Source organism: Talpa europaea (assembly GCF_964194135.1).
Source record: "Talpa europaea genome assembly, chromosome: 8".
Classification (NCBI taxonomy): Eukaryota; Metazoa; Chordata; class Mammalia; order Eulipotyphla; family Talpidae; genus Talpa; species Talpa europaea.
This window is the reverse complement of record NC_140075.1, coordinates 101879556-101906404: the sequence shown is the minus strand read 5'-3', so window position 1 is coordinate 101906404 and position 26849 is coordinate 101879556. Positions and strand designations below refer to the sequence as shown.

Genomic DNA, 26849 nt, shown 5'->3' with positions numbered 1-26849 from the left:
CTCTGGCTGGTGAAGCAAACAAATTAACGACAGACAGTAGGAGAAAAAGATCAAATTTAATTACACAACAATAGAGAATTTAGGCTTTAAACTCCAGAGTAAATGGACAGAGTGAAGGTTTTATATCCTGAGCTAAGAATGGCAAAGGGGCTTGGGGCGTCAAGGGTCTCACATGACGAGGAGGGAATGACTTCATATGACAAAACCTTGTCTCTCCTTTTGACAGTTTTCTCCCATAAAAAGTCTGTTTCTGGAGATAACCTTAAGTGTGTATAATCTTCATTCTTTAAGATACTGGTAAGTTTCTTTTGAGACCTCCAGACCTTAATCACCTTAACTCCACCAGCCAAGGTGGCATATATTGAAAAAACCCTGTTCTTCACATCCTGGGGGAAAAACTTGTCTAAATATCTGGAGGAAGACTGATCCTAAGTTGAATTTTATTTTATTTGCCAGGCTGTGTATATAAATCCTTGCAACTACAAAGTCAGTAACCTCTTTCACATTTAAAAAATTTTTTAAACTTAGTTCAAGATGAAGCTGGCAAGTAGCAGAAAATACACAATTAAGTTCCACATATCTGGCTCCAACCGCTTTTTCCATTACAGCAAGATTCTTAGGGGGAGGCGTTGTAATTTTGCTTCCTTCCCTCCCCCTCCGCAATTTGGCAATGTCTGGAGATATTTTTTATTGTCATAACCGGAATAAGGTGGTTGGATTGCTACTGGCATCTAGGAGGTAGAACCCGAGGTGCTACAAAACATTCTGCAATGCACAGGAATCATGCCCTGCATCCAGCCTACATGTCAGTAGTGTACTGACGAGAAGCACATTACAGCACGCTCCCTGCTGTATTCTGATCTTATTTCCAAGGATTCCAAGGAATCTGCTTCAAAATTAAATTGCAGAAAGACACAGAAAAATCAATTCCTTGTTCTTGTTGCAACTCATTTCCATCATAAAGGAAAACAGATTGGAGATTTAGGATAGTGACTTGGGGAAGAGGACAGAACTCTCAGCGAGCAAAAAGGAAAACGCAAATTGGTAACTAAAGTTGAGAATTAAGATGTAAATACGTAAAACATATACACATGAATCCGTGGATGTTTTTCATCCCCGGGATTTTCACTAATCCAAATGTTTAAGAACTGCTCTAAAATGTGATTATTTGAAACCAGTTAAATGTTACCCGGACCTCAACCAACATTTATTTGCCTTTGACTTTTTTCCCGAGCCCCGGGGCCTTGGATGCCAGGTGAGCCCCCTTCTCTCCCCGCTCCCCCGCAGGGACAGGGCCTGCAGGGGCTGGCAGGGTCCCAGAGCAACAGACCAGCGCCTCGGGGCTCTGGCCGCGCCGCAGCCTCCGCGTCACCTGCGCGCCCAGCTCTGCGGGCGCCTCGGGGGCGGGGCTGCGGGCGCGCACGTCCCTGCGCCGTGACGTCACAATCCCGCCGCGGCGGCCCGGCCCTTAGCAACCAGCCTAGCGACAGTGCTCCGCCGCCGCCGCCCCCAGCCGGCTCCCTCGCCAATCCTCTGCTGCAGGGGGCTGGTCCGGCCCCGGGAAGGACCGAGGGGGACCCAGCGTCTCCCCGCGCGGCTGAGGGAGGATCGAAGCATGGATGGCAGCCGGAGAGGTAAAGGCCAGCTCCCGCGGGCGACCGCCGCCTCGCGCCGGCCCGCGCTCGGGCCTGGAGTCGGGGTCGGGCTCCAGGCTGCTCCGGCCCGGGGCGCCCCTGGCCCCCGCGGTCACCTGCTTAGTCGCTGGGTGGACCCAGGTGTTGTCCGAAACGGCACTCCGGAGCTGGCCCGCTCGCCCAGGATCTGGGTCCACTTCTTGCGCTGACTTTGTGGCCCTAACTTCGGGAGGCCCTGTCCCCGGAGCGCCCGGTCAGGGGGCGTTTGTGTTTATGGCCTCCATACTTCTGAGGCCGAGCAGCCCGATTTGGGCGTGGGAGTCGCATCTCCCCGGGTCCAAAATCAAGCCCTGATGCCCACCTCCACAGAGGTGACCCTTGTTTTCTCATCTCTTGAAAGTGGGGTTAAAACACTCATGTCATGGAGTTCTTGAGGATTAAATGCAGATGACACATATAAAGCCCCTGCCACGTTGTCAGTACTCAGTAAATGGGAAATCTTCCCTTCCGTACTTAAAACTGTTGAGTGACCCAGGGATTCTGTACCGAGAACAGGAACCGAAAGTGCAGGTTTTGATTCAGTAGGTCTGGTGGGGAGCTGAGATTTTGCATTTCTAGTAAACTTTCCAAATGGTGCAGTGTTGCTGGCTACAGTTTTAGTAGCCAAGGACTAATCTGTAATCACTTTGCACACCTGCCCTTGACTGAGCTGCTGGGTCAAGTGGACATCAGGTTGGCACAATTGGGACCATTCATAGCCATCAGTCTCTACCAGTGGTCCCAGTTCAAATAATCGGCATCTTCATGATTTCTGAGCAAGTAGTATTTTTTTTTTTCTCAAGTTAAGTAAGTCAGTCTCAAGACCGTCCCATGCCAATTCGGTGTTCTTATCTATTTTTAAAAGTATCTTTAAACCAAGTTGCTAGACAGTGTATTTGCAATAAGTCTTGCTTTGAATGTGAGTATGCCTTTATTATGTAATCATTGATTAAAATAGTGCTGTTCTGAATGTAGGAGATAACTATTCATTGATCAGCAAACTGTATATTCTGACACTTTTATCAACCAGAGTTCCAGAAAAACCAACATGCATTTATGGTTTTCAGGAATTTTACTACATAAACTAACATTAAGCTGTTGCTTTGTACCAAACACTAATCCCATGTTATTTCAATATTTAATCCACCAAATCATATTATTAGGTATTATCCTTATTTCACAGTGAATAAGAAATCATAAATTTCTGGTCAAGGTGACAGTAAATGGCAGAACAGCCTTTGAATCCAGGTGAGAAATATGAAACCTTAGAGCCATTTGTTTTTACTATCCCATGGTAGAGATGAGGACCTGGGGACAGATAAATTTAAAATTTAGAGTATAATTGTCTCTGAAAGTACTCAGTATGTTTATTGGATTACTTTTAAAACTATGCTCATGTCAAAATGTAAAAATGGTTTCATTTTTATGACTTAGCCAATTTAATTCGCTTCATTTTTAGAATATTAGTATCATTGTTGCTGATCTTGAATTTTTTAAATAAATGTAGTATTCAACAAATATCTGGATTTGTCAGTTATCATGCACTATAATTATTAATAGGAAACTGTAAATAACTTTAGCCCAAACTAAAATACTTGATTATAATTGAAAATAATTGCATTTTTAAAATTAGATTTTAAGTTAACTTTGATGATTTCAGAACACAAAATACTGACACCTAAAGTAAAAAAATATATTTTTTCTTGTCATTCTTGTACTATAATCACATTTTTAGACATTCTTTTTATATGGCAAACCTTTGGTGTGATAGTGAAGTAGAAAGAGCACCAACATAAAAAACAGTAAATCTCATTTATAATCCTTATTTTCTTGTCACTGGGAAAACTTCAGTAAATCACTTTATCTCCCCAGGATGTAGTAATCTGTAAAATGGTGGACTTGGGCTAGAAAATCTATGAAGCCTCTCCAGCTTCTCAAGTGGGAGAGGGTGGAAAAGATGGAGAGTAACTGCCCTCCACTCTACTGTCAATGACCTTTGGGAGAGTGAGAAAACGTACAGTGTAGAAAACTGAAAGTAACTTGAAAAAAAAAATTTAATCTATTGCTCCAGTGGAGATACTGATCAGTGGTATCAGATTCCCAGACTGCTGGTATTTCCCAGTTCCAAGAAACAAGCTTCACTTTTCCTCACTGAAGTTCCTTCTAGCTATCTTAGTAAGATCACAAATGGAAGAAATTTATGACCCTAGGAAGACTTCCAATCTCATGGACAAGATTTCAGTCCTAATCTATCGAATAGTTGGAGGATGATGGTTTGTTTTTTTTTTTTTTTTTCCTGGCAGTTGCCCTGAAGCTACTTTTACATGCTGCTTTATATCTGCCTAGGTCCAATCAGGCAATAGAAACCACATAGTGATTCAAACAAAAGAAGTTTAAAGAACCGTTAAACTATCATAAAAGTGTAGCTGTAAGATATAAGAAATCAATATGATACCCAAGTGCCAAGGAAGGGCAAATTTGGAAGGGGGCTTCCTTCCAGAGACTGGAGTTCAGACCTCATTGGAGAACATATAGCTGTGTCCCAATAGATGGCCGAGAAGTTCAGTGGTGCCCAATCCACAGGTGATCTGAAGTTCACTTGGCGAACAAAAATCTGCTCCCTGGAGTGCAGACCAGCCACAGCCAGTGGCCAGAAGCCATGTATGTTCAGAGGGGGTGGGGAGCACTACAGAGAGGGAGGAGCCACTGCCCAGCCTTGTGATCTCCTACTGCCACCGCCTTGGTGATACTAGGTACTCCAGGCCTTCTGCCTGCACTGTTTCTTTGCCTCTGGTCACTCCCCAAGGGACTGACTGTACAATCCTGGGTTTTGTGGCTGGGGGTAAAGTACTACCATATATCCTTAGATGCACAATGGTGACCCACCATGTTATAAGGTGTCAGAAACAATAGGAGAGCTCCTTTCCCCCTACCGTGTTCTTCCAGTGCCCTCTACTAATAAAGAACTGCTCAAAGTAATTTTTATTACTGCAGACCATGTATTGAAGGGTGAATATGGAACTAGGCAATAATTTGATAGATGGCACAGTCTGCCACATCGGTTACTCAATTTCAATATGTCCCTGTGTAGTGGGACAATCAGGAGCAGGGCGGGGGAAAGGAGAGCAGGCTCACCAGCTTCCCAGTTCCCTGCTGGATCTTTACTCATTCTTTTTGGGCTTTCTCTGGCATTCTCTCATGGTCTTCCTCTTGTAGCCATTCTGCCTCTGCCATCCTGTGTGTGACGCCGCCTTTAGAGCCTCAGCCTCCAGGCTCAGGTGTGCCCACTTACACATGCCCACAGCATACTCCAGGGGTCCACCATCAGGCATGCGTGCCCCGAGCCCATGTTCCTAAGTGCCCCCTGCATTCAAGGCCGCAGGTGATAGCCACAGAGGCCACTGGCACACAAGCCTGACCATCACTTACCCTACACCCTGCTACGCACATTTGAACTTCCTTACGATAACACAACTTTTCTGCTTAAGAGTAAACATCTTCACTTTGGGAATAGCAACATGAGGTGTTCAGTAGACCCCCTCCTCAGGAAAAGAAGGCTAATGTGAAATTTTTTTTTAAACACACAAAACCATTTAAAGTCTTCAGAAATGGTCATAATAACATGCAACAAATGATGAACCATTACTTGAGGAAGTCTACTAAAGCTTGGTGAGAACAAGAGTCTGTGACATTGAACCAGAATCTGCTCTTCCCCCTTGCCTGCCCCAGCTCAGCTCTGGGCACATGTGATCAAGAAGGAATCATCTCTCTTCAGTTCCCAATCAGAGGATGTGATATCTCACCAGGAGATACAAGCCAACATTGTTTCTCATCCCCTTCAACTCACATTGTAGAAGCTAAACTCCTGGTAAATGCAGCTAAGAGGTCAGGGCCCTCTTCCACACAGCCTCACAGGGCAGAGGCTACCCCAGGTGTGGCAGCGCTAGAATACCAAGGCCCAGCTTATTCTCTGCTCAGCTTGCTAGGAGGGTAGATGTTCTATACATACCAGCTCAAGCGATATCACCTTGACTTCTCCTATCCTAGTGAGCTAATCTTCCTTCTTGCTCTTTTCCCTGTAATGCTGAAGGAACGTCTTAGCTATTCTGATCTCAAATTGTTTTCCTATTATAGTCTGTTCTAGCAGGCTTTGCCCTCCAGTCCTAGATTTTAGTTCTATCTTAGTACTGTTTCTGTTTGCAGTCATCTACATTTCTTCAGATCTGTGCCCTCCCTACTCCTTTATAGTTTATAACACCCGCTTGAGAGCAGACCAGCCATTTTACCCCCTTAAGAGATCTCTGTTTGGGCATCAACTTTTCTGATACTGCATGTTAAATTACACTAAACTTCATAACTCAGCCTTTTACCTTGGAGGTTATCCCTCAAAACTCTGTCATTTTTTAGGGAAAAATTATTTCATGATGAGGCATGTATCTAATTTTTGATGGCCCATCTGGTCTCAAAGATGAAATACTACCTTTAGGGAAGATGAATTTTCCATCACTACAAGTGATTTGAAATATAGACTGTTAGATGGGATCCAAATGAGGGGAAATGGATTGGACTAGATGAATCATAACACATCTTTTCATCATAAAGTTCGACTGACTTTTAAGTATTATTTTATACATAGTAATGTAAGATTTCTAATATATTCAATTCATGAGAGAATTTCTGAAATTTAATTTTAAAGACAGACTAGCTTATAATTAACCAAAATAGTTAATACAGATGTACTAACTAAAAATTTCAGTTTACTAGGGCCTCCCTGGTGGCACAGGGGTTAAAGTCTCAGCAATATCAGGTTATTGCCAGCCACTGCAGCATGAGTTCGATTCCCGGCCAGGGAGCTGACCCAAATGGCACAGTAGACCTCTCCTGTCTTGCCCACTGCAGTGTATTTCCGTAGTTCTGCTCCCCATTCTGTCTCTGCTGAATCCTCTCACCCCCTGCAGACCCCAGTTCTTGTATGCATAAGTAAAAAATCATTTAAAAAAATCTTCAGTTTACTGTATCATAAAATCGTTTAAAAATCTTGTACGCCAGGGGTATACAGAATAAACTCAACATATATCAAATAACTAATGTGTTTATCATGTTTATCTGTGCCTACAGAATTTTTCTCTGACATATCATGGCTAGTTAGTAATATGTCTAAATAAATTTTTTTAAAGTCTTCATTAAATCAAAAATAAATTTATTATTTTTCAAATGTTCGACATTGTTGTCTTTGTGAAGATGATGCTTCATTTATCCTAATTCATGTTTTTTCTGTTTAAAGTTAGAGCAACCTCTGTCCTTCCCAGATATGGTCCACCATGCTTATTTAAAGGACACTTGAGCACCAAAAGTAACGGTAAGTGAGGTGCTGCAAATGGCAAAAGAGATTGTTAGAAGATTGACTACATGTCTGTTTCCTTTATTTTCAAACTACATGACATAATGAAAAAATTACCCCGTTTTATCAATATTTGAAATTCATATTAATTATAATGAAATATTATTGGAATTCTTGAGGTTAGAGAATTTAGGAGTCCATCACTGCCAACTACTGTTGTGCCCTGAATGTTGACCTGCGGGCCGCCTCCTCTCTGCTCCAGCTCCAGCCCAGCTCTACCCTTTGCTGGCAGATTACCTTGGCTTCAGGCATACCTTTCTTGTGAAAATGACAATTAGGAAGTTGTTAAAGACACCAGGGCTGAAAAGGAAAAGCTGTACAGAGAAAGAGAACACTTGGAAAATGCATTTTGTATCCAGAGCAAACACAAGCCTCTCTATCCAACTGGACTTCTAGCACCTACGAAAGGCGATGCACTGTGAATTTCCTATCATGTTTTCACATTTTAAATATTTCAATGTGAAATTTAAATGTCTTTATATATATTATAGCTTGAATATTAAAGCATGGGGTTTTAAGCAAAATAATTGAACTTTTTCCCTTATTTATATGAAAAATCTTTGATACTGGTTCGTCAAAATGTGAAAGAATGACCACATTTTCCAGTTACCTCACTTATTTCTTTGTAATAAAGTATATGTGCACAAAGAGTTAGAATAACCTTTGAAAAATTATTTTTAATGAATACTTTTAAACTAGATTTAAAATATGCATATATTGAGCAGCATGAAAAGCAATATGTAGTTTGCTGACTTTTTTTTATAAGATTTTATGTGCAGAGCTGGTGTGAGTGTAGTGGTTAAGTATGAGAGGCTGCCTTGGTTCACATCCAAACTGCATCCTTTATCATTGGTGTCAACTTGAAGACCTGACTTACAGTTTTCTCTGTGTATCAGTTTCCACTTCTATTAACAATGACTAGATGCAGTTTTGCATGTAAGGAGCTTAGAACAAAGCATACATAGTACCCATACTGTAATGTCTTTTGTGGGAGGGAGTGGTGGTAGGTAGATAGTAGTAAGTTTGCATTATTGTATACACTAATATTAATCACAAAGTAATTAGCAGAGTATGCTTCTGGAAGGGAACAGTAGGAGCAAGACTTTTTTCCATTCTCTATATGATTGTTGTTTTAATCACATGCATGTATTCTCAAAAATGGTTTCTAATGTTTAGAAAAGTTATGCCTATGTTTACATTTTATACTTGCATATAAGTAATTAAATATTTCTGATAATTCTTTTTTAAACAGTTTAGATGAGGTGGAGTTTAATGTCATGGAATTTCTATACAATTTGTTTTAAGACAGTCCTAAACTGACTTATAGATCTTGTTTTGAGATATAAAATAGGAAGTTTCCTTTTTATTATTGAATCTTTGCATAGTGTTTTGGAGTATCTAATTTTTTTGCTTTACTGAATTCCATGTATTCAAGTATTAATAATGCTAACATTTTGTAATCAAACAAATGGCATTTTCAGTTACAAGACTGAGAGCTGTGGATGAGAAATAGTTTTATGAACGTAATGATAGATTACATTCTAGAATCTGTTCCCGAAACTATCAGACTTGTAAAATTATTCTTAGAAAGTTCTGAGCCCCAGTAGCCTTAGTTCATCAGTTATAGAGCAATATTCTGCTTACAACATACTCAGCATCACAAAGTTATGTCAGTTTCTTCATGGTTGAATTTCAGAACATTTTATAAAAATGAGCTTCATAAACATTATCTCATGATGATATTTATGTTAATTACATGTATATATAATGATTATGTTTTAATTTTTAGCTTTTTGCACTGACTCCTCCTCTCTCAGACTAAGTACTCTCCACCTGGTCAAGAATCACATGGCTATTCACTATAATAAAATCCTTTCAGCCAAAGGTAAACTGTGCCAATATGAACCGTTTGTACCCAATTTAAACCTTCAACTTTACTTCTAATTAGAGTAAATCTTTAGTAAAATGAGTGTACTGTGTATAAGTGGATTTGATTTGTGTTTGGTGTAGTCAATGAACTCAAACAAATTCAGAGTGCCTTTTTTTTTTGTTAACCGTATGAAATGTGTTATTTCATTTTATCTGTGTTATCCCTAATGTTTTTGGTTAGACTGATCTTAATATAATAAGGCTTATAATCTGTTTTTCTTTTTTCAAATCTACTAGTGAACTTGCACAAAGAAGATGCTAGATATGTTTTTTCCTTTTTTTCATTAGCTTTATTGAGATACAGCTTACATACAATAAAATGTGCTCATTTTAAATATTCAAAAAACATATATCTCAATAAGCACCATCACAATCATGCTATAAAATAGGGATTAGGTAAACTACAGTTTACACACCAAATCCTCCTGCTACCTGTTTTTCAACAGCATGGGTCTATTTCCACACTTAACTCTTCAGTTCCGTTAATTTGTATGTTTATCTTTATACTAGTACTGCACTGCTTTAATTGCTATAGCATTATAGTATTGCAATCAGATACTATGGCAATGTAGTACTGAAGTCAATTTAGCTTTTTTTTTTCCCCCCAAGCCTATTTCAGTACTAATTACAAGTTTATTAAGTGCATGGTACAAACAGGCTAGCTCAGTAGTGCTATGCTTATTTCCAGTCTTTCTTTCTCTGTTTCATTTTGAATAGTTTATATTACTATGTCTTCAAATTCACTAGTATTTCTTTCAACAGTATCTAATAAGCTGTTAATTCCAATCAGTATAATTTTTATCAAGGATTTTATATTTTTTGTCGCTAGAGGTCCAATAAAAATCAAAACAAGGAACTGCAAGCTCTGGAACTTTTGTGATTCCCACATTTGATATTTGTGGTCATTTATAAACATTAAGATATTATTAAACATCTGATTTTTCTTTTAGCTGCAGTAGATTGCTCCGTTCCATTAAGCATGAGTGCCAGCATCAAATGTAAGTAATTTTTACATCTTTTTTTTAATTTGGTAAACCACACATAATATAAAATCTACCCTTTTAACCTTTTTTTATGTAAAATTAAGTAAAATCATATTAAGTTACAGCCATCACCACCATCTATTTCCAGAACTCTTTCATCCCACAAAACTAAAACTCTGTGCCCATTAAACAATAAACTCTTCATCCTACTTTCTATCTCTGTGAATTTGATTCTCTAGGTACCTTGTAAAAGTGGAGTCATGCCATGTTTTTCCTTTTGTCACTGATTTATCACTTAGCATGTCTGCAAGTTTCATCCATGTTATAATGTGTCAGAGTCTCTTTCCTTTTTAGACTGAATAATGTTTTATATATATATAATATCTTGTTTATGTATTCACAAGTCAATGGACACTTGGAAATTTGTTTTCTACCTTTTGCCTATTGTGAATAATCCTCTATGGACATCGATGTACAAATATCTCTTTGAAACTTTGTTTTCAATTCTTTTGGATATGCATTCATATGTTGCTTATCCACATTTTAGTCACTGAGGGACCTCATATTACCACAGTGGTCCCAAAAGGTTATACCATAGAGACAAGGTATATAGTCTCTAGATATTCAACTGATCCTCCTAGGCTTGTGTAATTACACTCTGTGATGTTTGAGGGGCAGAGTCACCTAAAGACACTTTCTCAGAACATATCCCCATTGTGAAGTTACATGTGACTGTATACCCAGAAGTGGAATTACTGGATCACATAGTAATTATATTTTTAATTTATTGAGAAACTGCAATACTGTTTTTTCTAACAGCTGCATCATTTAACATTCCCACCAACCATATATGAGGATTCAATTTCTCTACATCCTCCCATTGAAATTTTTGTGTTCACCAAATCGGGATAGATCCCAATAAAAAAAGTATGCTAAATTTTTATTTTACATGAAAGTGGTTATTTTACTTATGGTCAAACTTCTGTTTAACTCTGAAATGTGACTAGCTTTCATTTCTCCATTTGCAATCTCCATACAAGTCTTTGATAGCAACTAGGTACCCAACTTAAAGCATATAATGTGTGAAACCACACACTGTGTTTTCAAATGAACACCAGTTAAGAGAAATAGAATCACTTGTCCTGAATGAAAAAAAAAAAGTATTTAAATTGTAATGTCATTTTTTAAGTCATAAAAATTTAAATTTTTAAAACATCTGCTGATATTAACAACAGTATTTCACTGGGAACAAAATCTGTGGTGAGCACAGTCAAGACAACATTGTCAAGCCGCTCTCACTCTCATGCCTGTGAATATCTGTTCAGAATTGCTTTCTTGAACCCTTGGGCATAGTCAGTTTGTCACATCATATCTGTGCTCTTTAGATTGTGCATTCATTTAAAGTTTCTATAAATTAAATATTTATTATCTTCTCTTTCTGTAGGAAAGTATATGGATTGTATTTATATATGAATAAACATTTTTAGCAAGAAAAGACAAAAATTAATTTTTTAATATTGTTCCGTATTTTAAAAATTTGTTTTCCCCATCAGATGCAGACCAACAACGAAGAGAGAAACTGAAAAAGGAACTAGCACGATGTGAAAAGGAGTTGAAATTAACTAAAACTGCAGTGCAAACCAATTCTAAAAATAATTCCAAGTCATTATTTACCACTTTTCAAAAGGTAAGACAGTATTTATATGTGTTAAAAACAAATTTTTCTAAGTTACTTAATGGTGCACCTTTTCTTGGTAACATATTTACTTTAGGTCAGAGTCAGTAAACTTTTCTTGTAAAGAGCCAGATAGTAAATATTTAAGGCTTTCAAGGCCACACAGTCTCTGTCATACTGTTGTACCTCTGGAAAGCAGCCACAGACCATATATAAATGATTGGGCATAGCTGTGTTCCATTAAGACCTTATCAACAAAGATAGTGGGCCAGATTTGCTGAATCTGTTTGTCCAGTTTTTTCCTTGTTGTAGTGGTAAGGGCTGCACTTTTCTGTCTCTCTCCATTTCTCAGCTAAAATTGGAGGTCTGTGTGTTTTATTTGGTGTGATTTTTTTTTTTTTTTTACTTTTTACTTTTGAAAATTTTAGCATCTACATAGAGTATTTTGGTTAACATCTCCCAGGTGAACAATAGTCAACTGTGGCCAGTCTCTTTTTTTTAAAGATTTATTTATTTATGCATATAAGAACTGGGGTATAAGCCAGAGGTGTGGGGGGTGAGAGGATTCATCAGAGACAGAGTGGGGAGTAGAATAGGTAGATGTACTGAAATACACTGCTGAGGGGAGCAGCGGGCGAGACAGGAGAGGTCTGCTGTGCCGAGTGGGTTAGCTCCCTAGCTGGGGATCGAACTCATGCTGTAGTGGCTGGCAGTATTGTGATAGTGCTGTCTTTAACCCCTGTGCCACCAGGGAGGCCCATGTGGCCAGTCTTATCTATATCCTTACTCCCAGATTATTTTGATGCAAATCCCAGAAATCATACAATTTTTTCATAAATATTTCTGTATATAGCTAAAAGATACAATACCACTATTTTGTCTTAAAGTTAATTATTCTTTAATATCATCAAATGTCCAATGTTCCAATTGCCCCATTTTCTCATAGTTTTTTTTCATTAATTAGAGCTGGGATCTAAATAAATTGATGTTTCTCTTAATCTATTGCTTATCCTTTCCCCACCGTTTTATTTCCCTACAGTTTATGTAATAGTAAAAAAGCAAGTCATTTGTCCTGGTTTAAGGATTTTGTGGACCATCTGGATAGTGTGAATATAGGCTATAAGCTTGTGTGGGGGGCTATATATAACTTCAGATTCTCAAAGACTAGCATTCCTTTCTACTCACTACCACATTCAAGATAGCCAAGTTTCCTTGCAAGTCACCTACTATAGTCATTGAAAGGATCCCAGATTCAAGTGCATGGTCTTCTAGACTGTACAGGTCAGTCCCTGAGTTTTGTTTTCTCTCCTGTGGCATTTGTGATATGGTTTAAAAAAAAAAAAAAAAACCACCTGCTGTTTGGTGAAAATCAGTTTCACTGCTCTCCTTACCAGGTACCATGTGCCTTATTTCAACTCAAGCTCTTTTCAGTGCATATAAGAGTGTGACAATCAGGGGCCTCCCTGTTGGCGCAGGGTTTAAGTCTCAGTGCTATCAAGCTTTTGCCAGCCACTGCAGCTTGAGTTCAGTCCCCAGCCAGGGAGCTGACCCACATAACTGAGTTCAGCAGACCTCTCCGGTCTCACCCACTGCTCCCCTCAGCAGTGTATTTCGGTAGAGCCTCCTTTTCTCCTCCCCACTCTGTCTCTGGTGAATCCTCTTACCCCCTGCACCTCTGGCTTATACCCCAGTTCTTTTATGCATAAATAAAATAAATCTTTGGGAAAAAGTGTGACAGTCAATAGTTAACAGGAAGGACTAAGGCATTGGAGCTATAATATTGAATCTGGTATTTTTTTCCTTGAGAATATGGGGAAGGCATAGATTAGTGTTCAATTGGGAAGTTATGTCATGTTGCCACTTTACCAAGCCAACACTGGCAGCAGCAAAGGACAGATGAATTTACAAGGCAGTTACAGCAGTCTAGGGAAGAAATGATGAAGACCTGATCTAAGATAGTTCTAAAACTTTCACTACAGGAGTACATCTAAGATGTATTTAGAAAGTAGAATCCTCAGGACTTGCTCACTGATTCAGCGTTGTGATAAGCAAGAGGCAGGAGTAAAAGAAGCTCCCAGGTTTCTGGCTTGGGGAAACTAGGAGAATGATAATACGTCACTCACTGAAATAACAGGACAAGGTGTAGTTTTACTTTGGATGGGGTGGATAATGTAAGGTATGAGTTTACTTGTTTGAATATGCTTGATTTGAGATACCGTCACTCAATATAGTTGGATGTAAGCATCTATATCAGGACAGTGGTGTTGGCTGAATATAGATTTAGGCATCATTGGGGAAACTAAGTGTGTTTAAGAACCCCAGGGCTGTTGACTAGATACAAGGAACAGAACTGCTACATTTGCTATATTTGCTGTTCTCTATACTGCACTTTGCCACCTGGGAATATGTTCATCCATATTAGGCTTACTTGTGTATTGTCATTTTTAGTGATTGTGCTTTTTTAAGTGATAATTTAAAATATTTTCTGTTACCAGCATTTTGAATATAAATTAATAATTGTATTTTGACCTAATAATGGGGTTTGTTGAAAATAAAATATGTAAATAGGTCTGTAAGCATGTTTTCTATTCATTTTTTCTTAGCTACAGACAGTAACTTACGATTTTTTGCCTCTAGAAGTAGTTTTTTTTGTTTACATATATATATATTTGCTCATTTAGAATTCACAAAAACTTGCAATTTGCCTATACTTTTGATAAGCCTTGATATAAATATTTAGATTCATCTAAATTAAAATTTTTATTTTGAGCATAATATTTTGGTAATTGGTTGGGTTGTATGGTTAACAGACATCTGCTAGAATTATAAACTGCATTTACTGAAAGGGTTGCTTCAATTAAAAAGAAAATGCTAACTTTAGCCTTTGAACAATTTAGCTGGATACATGAGATCATATATCCATGTTTTCTTTCAATTGCCTGTGTTCTCAGGTGACTCTCTCACATTGTGGCTCATGCGTTGTCACTCAGGACCCTCCTAGGCCTTTTCAGTGTGAACTCTGTACCCACAACTCACAGTTATATTCACCAGTCACTCTCATCACTGGCAAAACACTATGTGCTGTTAAGATTAATTGCCTTTGTGGGTAATGATCCATTTTCACCTTTTAAAAGCACTGTATAAGCAAGAACCAAGATGTTGTAGATCAAATTGCCATTACATTCTAGTTTATGCAAATCAGTTTCACTGTATAATATGTACCTAACCTTTGGAATAATGGGCAAGAGGTTTTCTGAGATTATTATTATACTTATGTCTTATTACAAATCCAACGGCATTATCAATAACTTTGTGTACCGTAACTTAACACAGACAAGTCACTTGTTCTCACTTGCATTATAACATTTTAAAAGTTGCTTTATATTTTATGTAAGAATGTTGTCAAACATCTCAAGGCTGAGATTATACTAGGTCTTTTTATAAATAACAAGGCCATGCATAACTATAACTTAACTATAACTTAACTTAATAAATATATGCAACAATTCATTCAAAGTACATTGAAAATTTAAAAATAATAATAAAAGCAGTGTATAATGCTTTTATAGAAACCAGGAGCAGTCTGTTTCTTCTATAAAACATAATTTGAAACCTTTTTGTAAAACAAATGTTAATAAACGCTAACTTGTACTCACCCTATTCTGCAATTGATTCCTCAACTGTTTTAGAATCTTACAATTAGAAAATTGTTGTATACCATTTCTTCTGACATTTCCCCCCAAAAAAAAGATTGGTTTAGTTGTTCTATGATTTTAAAATCCAGTAGATGTTCTTGACATGAAAACAGGACAAGGATCTAAATTATCTGTGATCACCACTTTGGATAAATTAAGTCACAGTTTACAGCAAATCTGATTGAATTAAGAAAATGAAAATTACTAAATTGCCTCCAGAATTTGTGTTCTATTTAACATATAATTGATGAACCCTTTTCTGATTTAGAGGTCTTTAGTGATATGCTATTCTAAGCTTGGTGAATTTACCAACGTCCTGTACATTTTCTGTGAAAATTATATCCATCCTAGCCTTCTTATTTATAACTAAAAGAAACAATTATATATCTCAAAAAAAAGATTGGTACAGTTGATTTCATACAATGTGTTTTCTTCATTTTCAGGAAGGAGTGTGAAATAGGATACAAGGCAGAGATTAGGAGACATAAAAATTAGAAAAATTCCAAGATTTCAGTCAGTATAAAAGCAAGCATTTCAGCCCATTTCAGACAGATGAAAGTATATTTCTATCTCTAAAGACTTACTTTGGTATTTCATTTTGTTTATTAAATAAGCACTACTAGTTAAGAATTTCCTTATAATTAATCCAATGCTTTATACATATATCTGCTTGTACAATTCCTCTAAGAGTAAATAATTCCTGTAGTTATTATTTGATAATCCTGTAGGATTTTCCAGATAATACTTAGAGATTTACTTCCAGGGTGTCAGACTCCTCTACTGTATAAACTGGAGTTTGAAATTAGGGAGCACTTTGAAAAGTTAGTGTAATGAAGACATTTACCAAACAGCACTCTAGTGACTCAGAATTTAATGCCAAAATAAGTGTAATTGTGCCATGGATTTGGGATAGGGTTAGACAGCACTTAGAAAAAAAATAGGTAACTTGATCTATTTTAGGCGATAGTAACAATATCTAGTTATCTGAATTTCCTTACTTAGATAAATCAGTATGTTGTAGGTTAGCTGACTTCTTGAATCCCAGGAAAAAAAGATAAAATCAATTTAAGATTTCTGGTGGTGTAAAAATCTAAAATTCTGTAAGTTTCAAATGAGTCTTTAAAATACAAATAAGACATCAGTGTAAAAAAATAATAACAGTACAAAAAACAACAAAGCAAAAACAGACAATTATAAACCAGAGACATCCTGCAGGGGAGGAGGAGGGAGAGGGATCAGAGGGAGGGAGGGAGGAGCACAGGGGACTGAGGTGCTGGTGCACGGGTGCCTTGGGGAAAGAAACTCTGGGGACTACACTTGGGGTGGGGGGAAGCATTGTTCATTTTTAAATTTTTAAATTTAAATTTAAATTCATTTAAATTTAAATTCATTTAAATTCATTTTTAAATTTAAAAATGAACAATGGTGTAAAATTTTTTTTAAAAATTAATATAAAAATATTAAATCTATCCATAAAAAACATAATATGATGTAATGGTGATTTAGGCTCAGTGGGGTTCAAATTTCTTTATCTGTAAACTAGAGATAATTATTGAACCATCAAGATTAAATGGGGATTAAATGAGTGGAACCTGTGAATTAATTACAACAGTACCTTGCACATAGTAATAGCAGTGATAGAAGTTCTTATTATTCCTCTTTTATTCTACTCAATGACGAGGACAGTGTCTTCCTCCTGTTTTTCTCCCCATGAGCTTGTAGGACAGATATAATTGGCTAAATCATAGCATTTTCACTCAGTTTCTGTGACTTGTCTTCTACCTAATAAAGCACCCCTGAGTTTTCTAACACTATACAGGTGTCCCTAAAGTCTGGGATCATAGATGGAATCACAGATGAGGCCTCTTGGGCATCTATTCTGTAAAAGAATAGAATCCTATTTGTGTCCTAGGCTTTCTGACTACACTATAAAAAATAGTTCTTCCAAAGCTAAACCAAAAGGAAATGGAGAAAAGTCTCTCCTAGCCATGAGAAGCTGAGAAACATACGTGAACTTTCTATGGAATAAATGTTTCTTCATTATATTTCAAACGTCAGTTACTTAACTCAGGACGCCATACATTGTGAGAAGTTCCTTTTCATGTCTTTAAGGTTTTGAAAGCAGAATGACTGCTGGCTGTGAAAACTGTCACAATGACAAGACAGGAAGGGGAAGATGTGGCACCATGGGTGCTCACAGTTGGTTCAGAAACTTTCAGATCAAACTGAGATCTACCAGTAGATCTCAATACACAAGTTCAAGCCCTCAGATGGAAATATATGTTGTTAATCATTTTTGTTTCAAAAGGGAAAATGATTACTATTACTCTGCTTGAATTATCCTTTTATATATTAGTGATTCAAAAACTTAAATAAAAATTCATACGGGATGCTAACATCTTCAGGGACATATAAGTTAATTTTGCAGACCCCTAAGGCAACCACTTTTTAATGTATAGTCTGGAGACCCCATTTATATGAATGTGTAAGTGTAATGAGTGATGATCAGACCAAATGTTCTTAGCCTTCAGGGGAGCCGCAAGAGGAAGATGTGTTCATTGAAGAAGTGAATGGCTTTTCGTCCTTTACAAGGTCACCGGTAACTTCTTCAGAGAAACTACATATAAGTCTGCCTAAACCTGATAAAGTGTTCACAAATGATACTGAGAAGAACTCCAGTTCCTTCCTGTCCAGCATGGATTGCACCATCTCCGGGCCCAGGAAACCATGTTCTGGACCCCTATGTGGCAGAGCACCCCGGAGCACGTTCCCAAATGCCCACCGGTTTCAGTTGGTTATTTCAAAAACACCCAGCGGGGACCTTTTGGATAAACATTCTGAACTCTTTTCTAACAGACATTTGCCATTTACCCCACGTACTTTAAAAACAGAAGCAAAATCTTTCCTGTCACAGTACCGATACTATACACCTGCCAAAAGGAAAAAGGACTTTACAGACCAGCGAGTAGAAGCCGAGACCCAGACGGAGCTAAGCAGGTATGGCTCATCAGCACCCAAGGGCGAATCTTGCAGGAAATCAGTGGTAATCCTATTTATAGCATGTACCTGGAGTGAAATCCTGACTCTTCCTTTGGCATGTGTTACTGGAACAATCAGAATAATTTCACACATGGTACTGTAAGTTGTACATATTTTTAAATAAGTATAGTTTTACGAAGCCTCAAAATATGTCATAAAACAACATTTGTGTCAATATGTCTAGTGATTTATGATAAAAATGCCAAAACAATAGGTTATGACAGAGGGCAAACAGCCGCTCTCTGGCTGCTCCCTTCTCTAGAGATATTCAACCCCACCCTGTACAGTAGCAACTGCCCAGGATTAATGTAGATAATTGGGGTAATATCTGAAAATTAAAGGTCATTTACCTCAGAAATGTTTTCAAATACAACAGTGCCTATTAGGTAATGAGGTCTCAGTAAAAGTTTGTTAAATGACTGAAGAAACAAACTAATCTTGTGTAGTATTAAGTATTAGTTAACTTGAGATTGTTTTTCCTATATTATATAAACATATTTATCTGGTACCAGGTATTAGTTATTTAAGAAAGTATAGAAGGGCCTCCCCGGTGGCGCAGTGGTTGAGCACTGGGTTGCGAAGCTGCCAGCAGCCTCTGCAGCGCCGGTTCGATCCCCGGCCGCTCGGCGGCCACCGGAGGAGGGTCCCACCTCTCCTGCCACCCGCTGCTCCCCTCAGCAGTGTACTTCGGTCCTTCTGCCTGCTCTGCTCCCCGCTCTGGCTCTGGTGAATTCTCTCACCCTCCCGTGCTTCTGACTGTACCCAGTGCTTGTATAAATAAATAAATAAATCTTGAAAAAAAAAATTACTCAAGTTTTTTTTTTAAAAAAAAGAAAGTATAGAATAATCTAAGACCAGTTCCCTTTTCTGTGGATACAGATGAGAGGTAAAAAGAACCAAATGAGTCTGCACACTTTGAATCAAAGATTTAAGGAAACTTTGAATTTGTCAGGTGGGGGAGAAATGAGGGAAGCAAATGCATCAATCCTTTTCTGATTACACTTATGCCATCTGTAAAGGTAATGTCTTCCATTTCCCTGTCCAGCTGAAATCTGGTTGCTAATCAAAAGCAAAAGGGAAAAAAAGTATGTAATCTAAACAATATCTATTGCCTGATTTTATGGTTAAAAATTACACATTATATAAGAATAGATGGATTTCATCTTATATGTTCGGCTTTTTTTCTACACAATAAAGCTTGTTATCACAATGTTTTTATTTTAAAGTCTTAACAATAATTTCTTTTAAAACATTACAGCTTTAAATCTGATTTCGATACACTTGAGATTAAAAACTTCGCAGATTCAGGAGCGAACATAAATCAGGTAATAAAAAAGTAAGATCTCTTTGTATTCCACATTAGAGGTACAGTTGTTTTAAATTAATAGAATGTTTTATCTATTTGAACTGTTACAGTCTTTTGGTTATATCCTGCATGATATAGCCAGTATATCATAGGTTTGCCTGTTTACAAATGGTTACAGCTCTCTATGAATGGTTATCCTGTCCAAACTAGGAAAAATTTTTGCAATTAGCATCTATTCTAGACGGTTCATTGGCTAGATGGGTAGATTATTAGAATTTTTTCAATATTGTTTTCAAAGATACAGATTTGGATCACTTAAAGCCAGAAAAATTATACAAAATTTATCCAAATTTTTATACCTATATTTTTTAGAGTTGACTGTCTACTGGAAAGTGTACATTTTGTGAGACTAGATAATATCATTCTCATGTTTGCTTTTACTTTTCCTGAGCCATAAAATTTTTTCAGACTGTTTACGTATTGAATGCTTAGCAATGATTTCTTTTAAAATATTATAGCTTTAAGTTTGATTTTTGAGATAAACTGATTATTTTGATTTGGACAGTATTAATTGTAAACTTGCTTCCTAATTTATATTTATTATTTGTAAAAAATGGTTTGTTTATTGTCAAATACAGATTCAGGGATATGTATATGCCCTGTTTGAATTTCAGAATTATGGAAATTTTTTTCACGCTTACTTAAAACTTGCAAGTTTGTTTCATTTTCTCAATATGTTCATTTGTGTCAATTTCTTAATGTCAGCTAAAATATCTCATTAAAATATAAGTGGTTTTATCTTACTTGAAGTGAATTTAAGAAAAACGTCCTAATTGGATGGAAAATGTATCGTAAAACATCCTTTGTTATAAATATATCCATCACTTTTATCTCCAGGATGTCTCTACTCCCTCTTGATTTTTTTTAATTTGCTATTTGGTTTCTGCTTTCTTAATGTACTTTTGAAGCAAAATAATTGTTCTCTTCATTGCACCCTCAGGTATCTAGTTGTATGAACTATGAAAAAGAAAAAATGACCCCTTTACCTGTACAGGGGCACAACTTACCATGGGGTGAGGGTAAAGACGGAGCTCTTCAGCACTCCTCAAGGTAAATAAATAACTTACAGAAGTCATCTCAGCACTGCTTTCCTGTGTAAGGGACATACAGTATCTCAACATAAATACAATTTTAATTACATCTACTCTAATCTATTTTTACAGTATTAGTTTTACTAAGGAAATTTTACAAAGTAGGTACTCAGTAGAAGTTTAAATGAATTCATTTTGCTAATTCATTAATAGAGGGAAAATGTACACTCTCTTGTATTATTTGCCATTACTATTCTTTTAAAAGAATTTTCCTCAAGGCAAATCTCTGACCATTTACCTGACACAAATAGTACTGAAGACCTTATCATTTGAGGACTCATAGTTTGTGACATTGAAATGTGACATAGTCACCATTTGTTAGTGCTTTATTTATGTTGGGTGGAAACACACTTTTCAGAAAACTGCTCAGCATGTTTAGTAGCCATGGAGTGCTGTGCCTAAAGAAAATGATAGGTGAGCAGACAGTGTGAGCCTAAAAGATACATTTAGTAGTTTCAGCTGGCATACCCATTTCCATTATCAGAGAGATGAATGGATAGAAGAAAAGAAAGAACTAGAGTTTTAAAAGAGGCCAAGAATTCAGCCTTTATACAGCAGCCACGAGTCCAGCGACACCATCCATCAGAGCCTTTTCCCAGGGAGAGCTCAGCTGGCAGAGCTTTGGGCTTCTGCTAATCTCTGTCTTGAAATTTCATGGTATTTCAGTACTCATTACTCAAGATTTGTAAACTACTCTTGCACCTGTTTATAGTTAATATAAAGAAAGGGATATTTATCTTTTCTAGTAGTTTCTACCTAAAAGAAGTAATATAAAATTTTAGAGTTGAAAAAAAATTTATAGTTGCATATACCTGAGTAAAAAGTTTAGAATTAAATAATGGTATCATAACAAAATGTTACCATTGAACAGTGACATTGAACAATGACAAAATTTATCATAATGACCAGCTTAAAAACATTTTCCATAGGAAACTATGTTTCCAGCATTATTTATATATTAACCTTATTTGAATTGTCATTATTCGTGCTACATGAGTCCCACAGTATAGTTTTAAAAAGGATCGTGAGTTTATTAGAAGACTAGTAAATAAGCAAGTCTGTCTTTGCTATTTAACTAACATGTGACCCTGGCAGCTTACTTAGCCATTGTGCCCCTAGTGATCTCATTAATAAGTGGGAAAAATACCTCCCCAGTATACCTGACAGGGTTATTCTGAAGATTAGAGCAGATCATGGACATGAAAGTGCTTTAAAAATCCCGAAACATATAATTTACTAACATAATAGTAAATGATTTGTAGCCCAGCCCTTGCTTTGTTCAATTTTTTTTTTTTTTTCTTTCTAGGACAATATGTCAGTATTCCTTGGAGCCTCCTACAGGGAGAAAAGTGTACTCTGAGTAAGAGCTTTTTGACTGCTTCATTTTGTTTAAAGGAAGCCAAGAATTAAGAATCACACAAATATTACTAAATAAGTCAAGACTGACCACTAATCTCTCTTACTTTGAGGGTCAATTATATAATACATGCAGAAATTGAGAAAATGACAAGAACGCCCTGAAATAATTATCAATCATGTCATCTTTATATCCAGTGGAAATTTGCCCCTAAATTTGCCCCTAAATTTGCCCCTAAATGCCTAGTTTTTTCATAAGTTGTACCTGTAATTTGGGTTTATTTTTATAAGGAAAATAATAAAGAAGAAGATAGCTAAGAAAAATGCATATTTTTGATAGCTCCAGATACCTTCCTGGAGGTTTTTAACAGTTCTTTGCAGATATTATGCTTCTAGTTTTTAACATTGTTTTAGTTGAGCAGTATTTTTTCAGGGAAAATTATTAGAGTTTCATTTAATTCCCAGACGTGCTGCTTAAATACTAGAGCCTATGAATCATTTTGAAAGTATTAACTTTTCATTCATTTTAATCTTCTATTTAATTTTCTTATTAACTTCTCCCTATATTTATTTAATAATTGAGTAGTTATTTGCTTTTTTTATTAGTTTGCTAATTTCAGCTAGTTAAAATCAAATAGTTGCCCAGTTTCCTTATAATAGCTAGTAGTCATATCATAGTATAATAAGGAAGTGTGTCCAAGTAATTATAAGTTACTACTATATATACCCATAATTCCCTGTTAGTTTATTTTCACTCCTTTCTAAACATTTTGAGAAAAAAATGAATTTTTTATGCTCAATAAATTTCCCAACCTTTAAACAAGGTGCTGTCATAGGAACAGGAGAGAATTTCTTAGTTGAAGTTCCTGCTTCTCTGAATGACTTTCCTCTTTCCCCTCTTGCAAGTACCCAGCACAGGGGCTCACACCTCTGCAGCTGGATGAGGTCTGGAACCAGGGGATATTGAAGATGCTCACCAGAGACACTTGCCCCAGTGGACCACATTTAGTCTCTCTTGCCTTGGTTGGTCTCCTGTTTGGTTTGGTCTAATCCCTACATATTTATACTGAAAGATGGATATTGCGGACCTCTGTGAAATTTTACTCTATTAGAGAGGGTTTTCTCATCTTTAATATCTAGCCTTACATAACTTGCAAAGGTAGATATAGGTTTGTTTTATAATATTCCTCTTAGCAGTGTGCGGTAGAAGGACATTTGTAATCACAGAGATGGATCTAACTAGGTACTCTATATTTCCTATACTTTTCAGACTAAGCAATAATTTTTATACTGTATATTGCTTTGCCTTTACAGTGATGAAGAATTATTGTATCTGAGTTTCATTGAGGATATAACAGATGAAATTTTGAAACTTGGTTTATTTTCAAACAGGTTAGATTTTTTTTTAAATTGTATTATTGTGGTTAAAGAGCATGTTGAATACTCTTTTTATTTGAACAAATGTAACATTTATCTTAGCATTTCCAGTCTCTTTTTAAGTTGTTTGTTAAATTTTTAAATATTTTCCTCATACCAGGAAATAAAAGATTTTATTTTTCTCTTGGCGAACCATATTCTTATCATTGATAGCAAATTGTAAAGAATGTTTAATTCATGCTGTAAGGCCACTTCATCTTTTGAGGGGAGTTATCGAAAACAGTAGAAATTTTATTCATTTAAAATACTGTTAGATCTCTAGTTATAATAGCTTAGTAAAATACACTTTTGCAAAGATATGTAATTCCATTTTACTATTTGACACTGTTGTGAGGATCAAAAGCAAGCATTTTTGTTACCACTGCTACTCAGAAAGTAAAGACAAATTAAAAGTTGGTTTTATACACTGAGAGTGAAATGGAAAGTTGCAAAGCCATTTTAGGTATTGCCTATCTTCAGGTAAATATATGGTCCTGAATCATCTTGAACTTTTATCGAAAATTCTTTGGCCACTGAGCGCTCCTTATGTTGTGGAACATAGGACTTCTATGTGTACACGCTCCACTTTAATAATATGGCGAGAGCAGGCATTTCTAGTGAATTCTATTTTTTTATGAAGTGTTTTTATTAAACATTTTCATTATTTGGTATAAAAAGATATACAAAAAAGACCTAAGTTTTAGACAGTTATTCTATTTACTCTTCCACTTAAAAAAGGTAGTTTAAAATGTTTGAGTAATAGGATAAAACATCCTATTGTTCTTTCTTACAACAGTGTGAGTAGACTTAACATTACTGAACTATACGCTTAAAAATTATTGCAGTGGTAAATTTTGTTATTTTTTTTTTACCACCATAACAACAAAAGTAGTAAGATCCCAATTGCAAATCCAAAAATTAAGCAAAGATCAGAAAAAAATTTGCAGAAAACATGTACTTATGCTTTAGATTAAAAGACTGATTATTATAGCACAAAAAAATGGAATCATCCAACATGTTGGATGATTTTGTTTAGTTTAATAAATTGTGGAATATTTATGAGGAAGTTCTGTTCAGAGATTTTAAAAGTACAAGCAAATTCATTGATACAGAAAGATATTCATAATATATAATTGATTTAATAATAGGTACCCCCAAAATAGAAAAAATAATAGGTACCAAAGCAGTGTATTTTTGGATTTGGTTTTCACAAAGAAATATATTTGCATTGAAAAAATGCCTGAAATGAATATTCCAAGACATCAATAGTAGCTGTAAAATTAGAATATGGATTTTAGGCTTTTTAAAAATTGTTAAATAATTCAGAACTAGTAAATCTGAATTTGACTCATAGTTTCATTGATAATGAATGGTAAAAAGGGGAATGAGTTGTTTATCAAGAAAATCGATACATTCATGTGACAGCAATTTAAGCATGTTGTAACTGAAAGATTAAATTATCTGGAATCAGATACATGTGGGTTAAATTGTTTTAATGGTTTATGACCTTAAGGGAGGGAAAATCATCATCTTAGAGATATAGTTTTCTCATCTTTAAAATGGTTTTTAAATACCTTTCTCTCCTAATACCGGCCATGATTAGAAGGACAGTGACTTTGTGTCTAGCACAAATGCTTAGCACTTAGTGGTTATTATATGGACTATTTAACATAACTGTAAAAGGATTTAGGGCTTGGTTTAGGCAGTGAAAAAGAGGGGGAGATAGACTTGGTGTGTGTGTGTGTGTGTGTGTGTGTGTGTGTGTGTGTAGGGAGGGACTTTTGGAACCTCACATGAAGTATTCACAGAAATTTAACACAATCTTTCAGAAACATTAAAAACATAGTAGAAAACATAGTAGAAACCATGTTAGCTTCCAAATCAGAACAGAGGACTAGTTTTTTGATCTGGAAAGAAAAAGTGTAATCTAAAATTATTTTCCAATCTTTAGTAGTTTAGTTATTGCATTGTTGTTTTATATTTAGGTGGTTTTGTGATTTTGAGATATTAACATTTTTATTTATCATTTGTAGGTTTTTAGAACAACTGTTTGAGCGACATATAAAACAAAATAAACATCATTTGGAGGAGGTTTGTCTTTCCTTAGAATAGCCTCAGAAACATTCTAATATAGAAAAAAATGTTAAAGTTATTTCACACTCTTAAACAATGCTTTTAAAAAGCCTGCTTTTTCCCTTGCATTTATGTGTGTAGGGGTGGAGAATATGATTCATCCTGAGATTAGGGGCACTACCAGGGTGGGGGAGGCTGGGGAGCAGCAGTTCACTTTGATACGCTTAAATTAATGAATTTTTTCTTGTCTTCATCTTATTCTAGGGGAAAATGCGCCATCTGCTGCATATCCTAAAGTTGGATTTAGGCTGCGTATCCAAGGAAAACGCAGTAAAACTGGATGATGTCGATAATTTTAATTTACTTGATTTTGAAAATGCTGGGAATTCTGAGCAAAATGAATGTAAAAATGAACAAAATGCAATTCAACTAGAACGTCAAGAATACAAAAAAGCGTTGGATATGTTATTGTCTCTACCAAAGGAAGAGAATGAGGTATCTTCACCAAATGAATTCTACATGCCCATCTATAAATCAAAGTTTTCAGATGAGGTTGAAATTCAACAGGTGAATGATGAAACAAATCATGGACCTGCAATTTGGGATGAAAAAAGTCCAGACAACTTAACAGATAGCTTCACAGACCCAGAGACCGATGTGAATGTCATTGAAGGCGAGAGTGACACTGAAAAGGTTGAGACAGCAAATGAATTATGTTGTCTTAGCACGGCCCTCGCCCAGACTGGTCAGTTGTGCGCTGTCGGTGGTGATGGTAATCATGACATGGAACAACCAACTCTTAAAATCACAGAAATGAGCATTGAGGACTGCCCTGTGGATGTTTGACCTTCATTAATAAATATCCCAAATGGCCAGTAATTCAATTTTATTTTTCCTCTTTTTCTCTTTTTTATATTAAGATTTATGTTCTCCTTTTCTATGCTGTATAATAAATTGCCATAACTAGCTGCTTAAAACAACACACATGTGTTATTTGTCCCATAGTGTCTGTGGGTCAAGAGCCTAAGGGTACTTAGTTGGGGCCTCTGCTCCGATCTCCCAGGCCCCACACAGTCCAGATGTTGATCACGGCTTCACTGGGAAACAATCTCCTTCCAAATTCTTTGCGGGTTTTGGCAAAATTCCTTTCCT

General features: G+C 36.3%; 1 protein-coding gene across 1 annotated transcript; it reads left to right on the top strand.

Moving 5' to 3' along the window:
- Positions 1-1615: 1615 nt before the first annotated feature.
- On the top strand, positions 1616-26543 carry SPATA7 (spermatogenesis associated 7; the record flags this gene model as incomplete). Its single annotated transcript, XM_084239952.1, has 12 exons — positions 1616-1634; positions 6958-7032; positions 8864-8959; positions 9954-10001; positions 11540-11673; positions 17881-18353; positions 19654-19720; positions 20702-20811; positions 22159-22212; positions 23523-23600; positions 25658-25715; positions 25962-26543. The coding sequence occupies 12 exons, from the start codon at positions 1616-1618 to the stop codon at positions 26541-26543; spliced, it is 1794 nt and encodes a 597-aa protein (XP_084096078.1).
- Between the last annotated feature and the right edge of the window lie 306 nt (positions 26544-26849).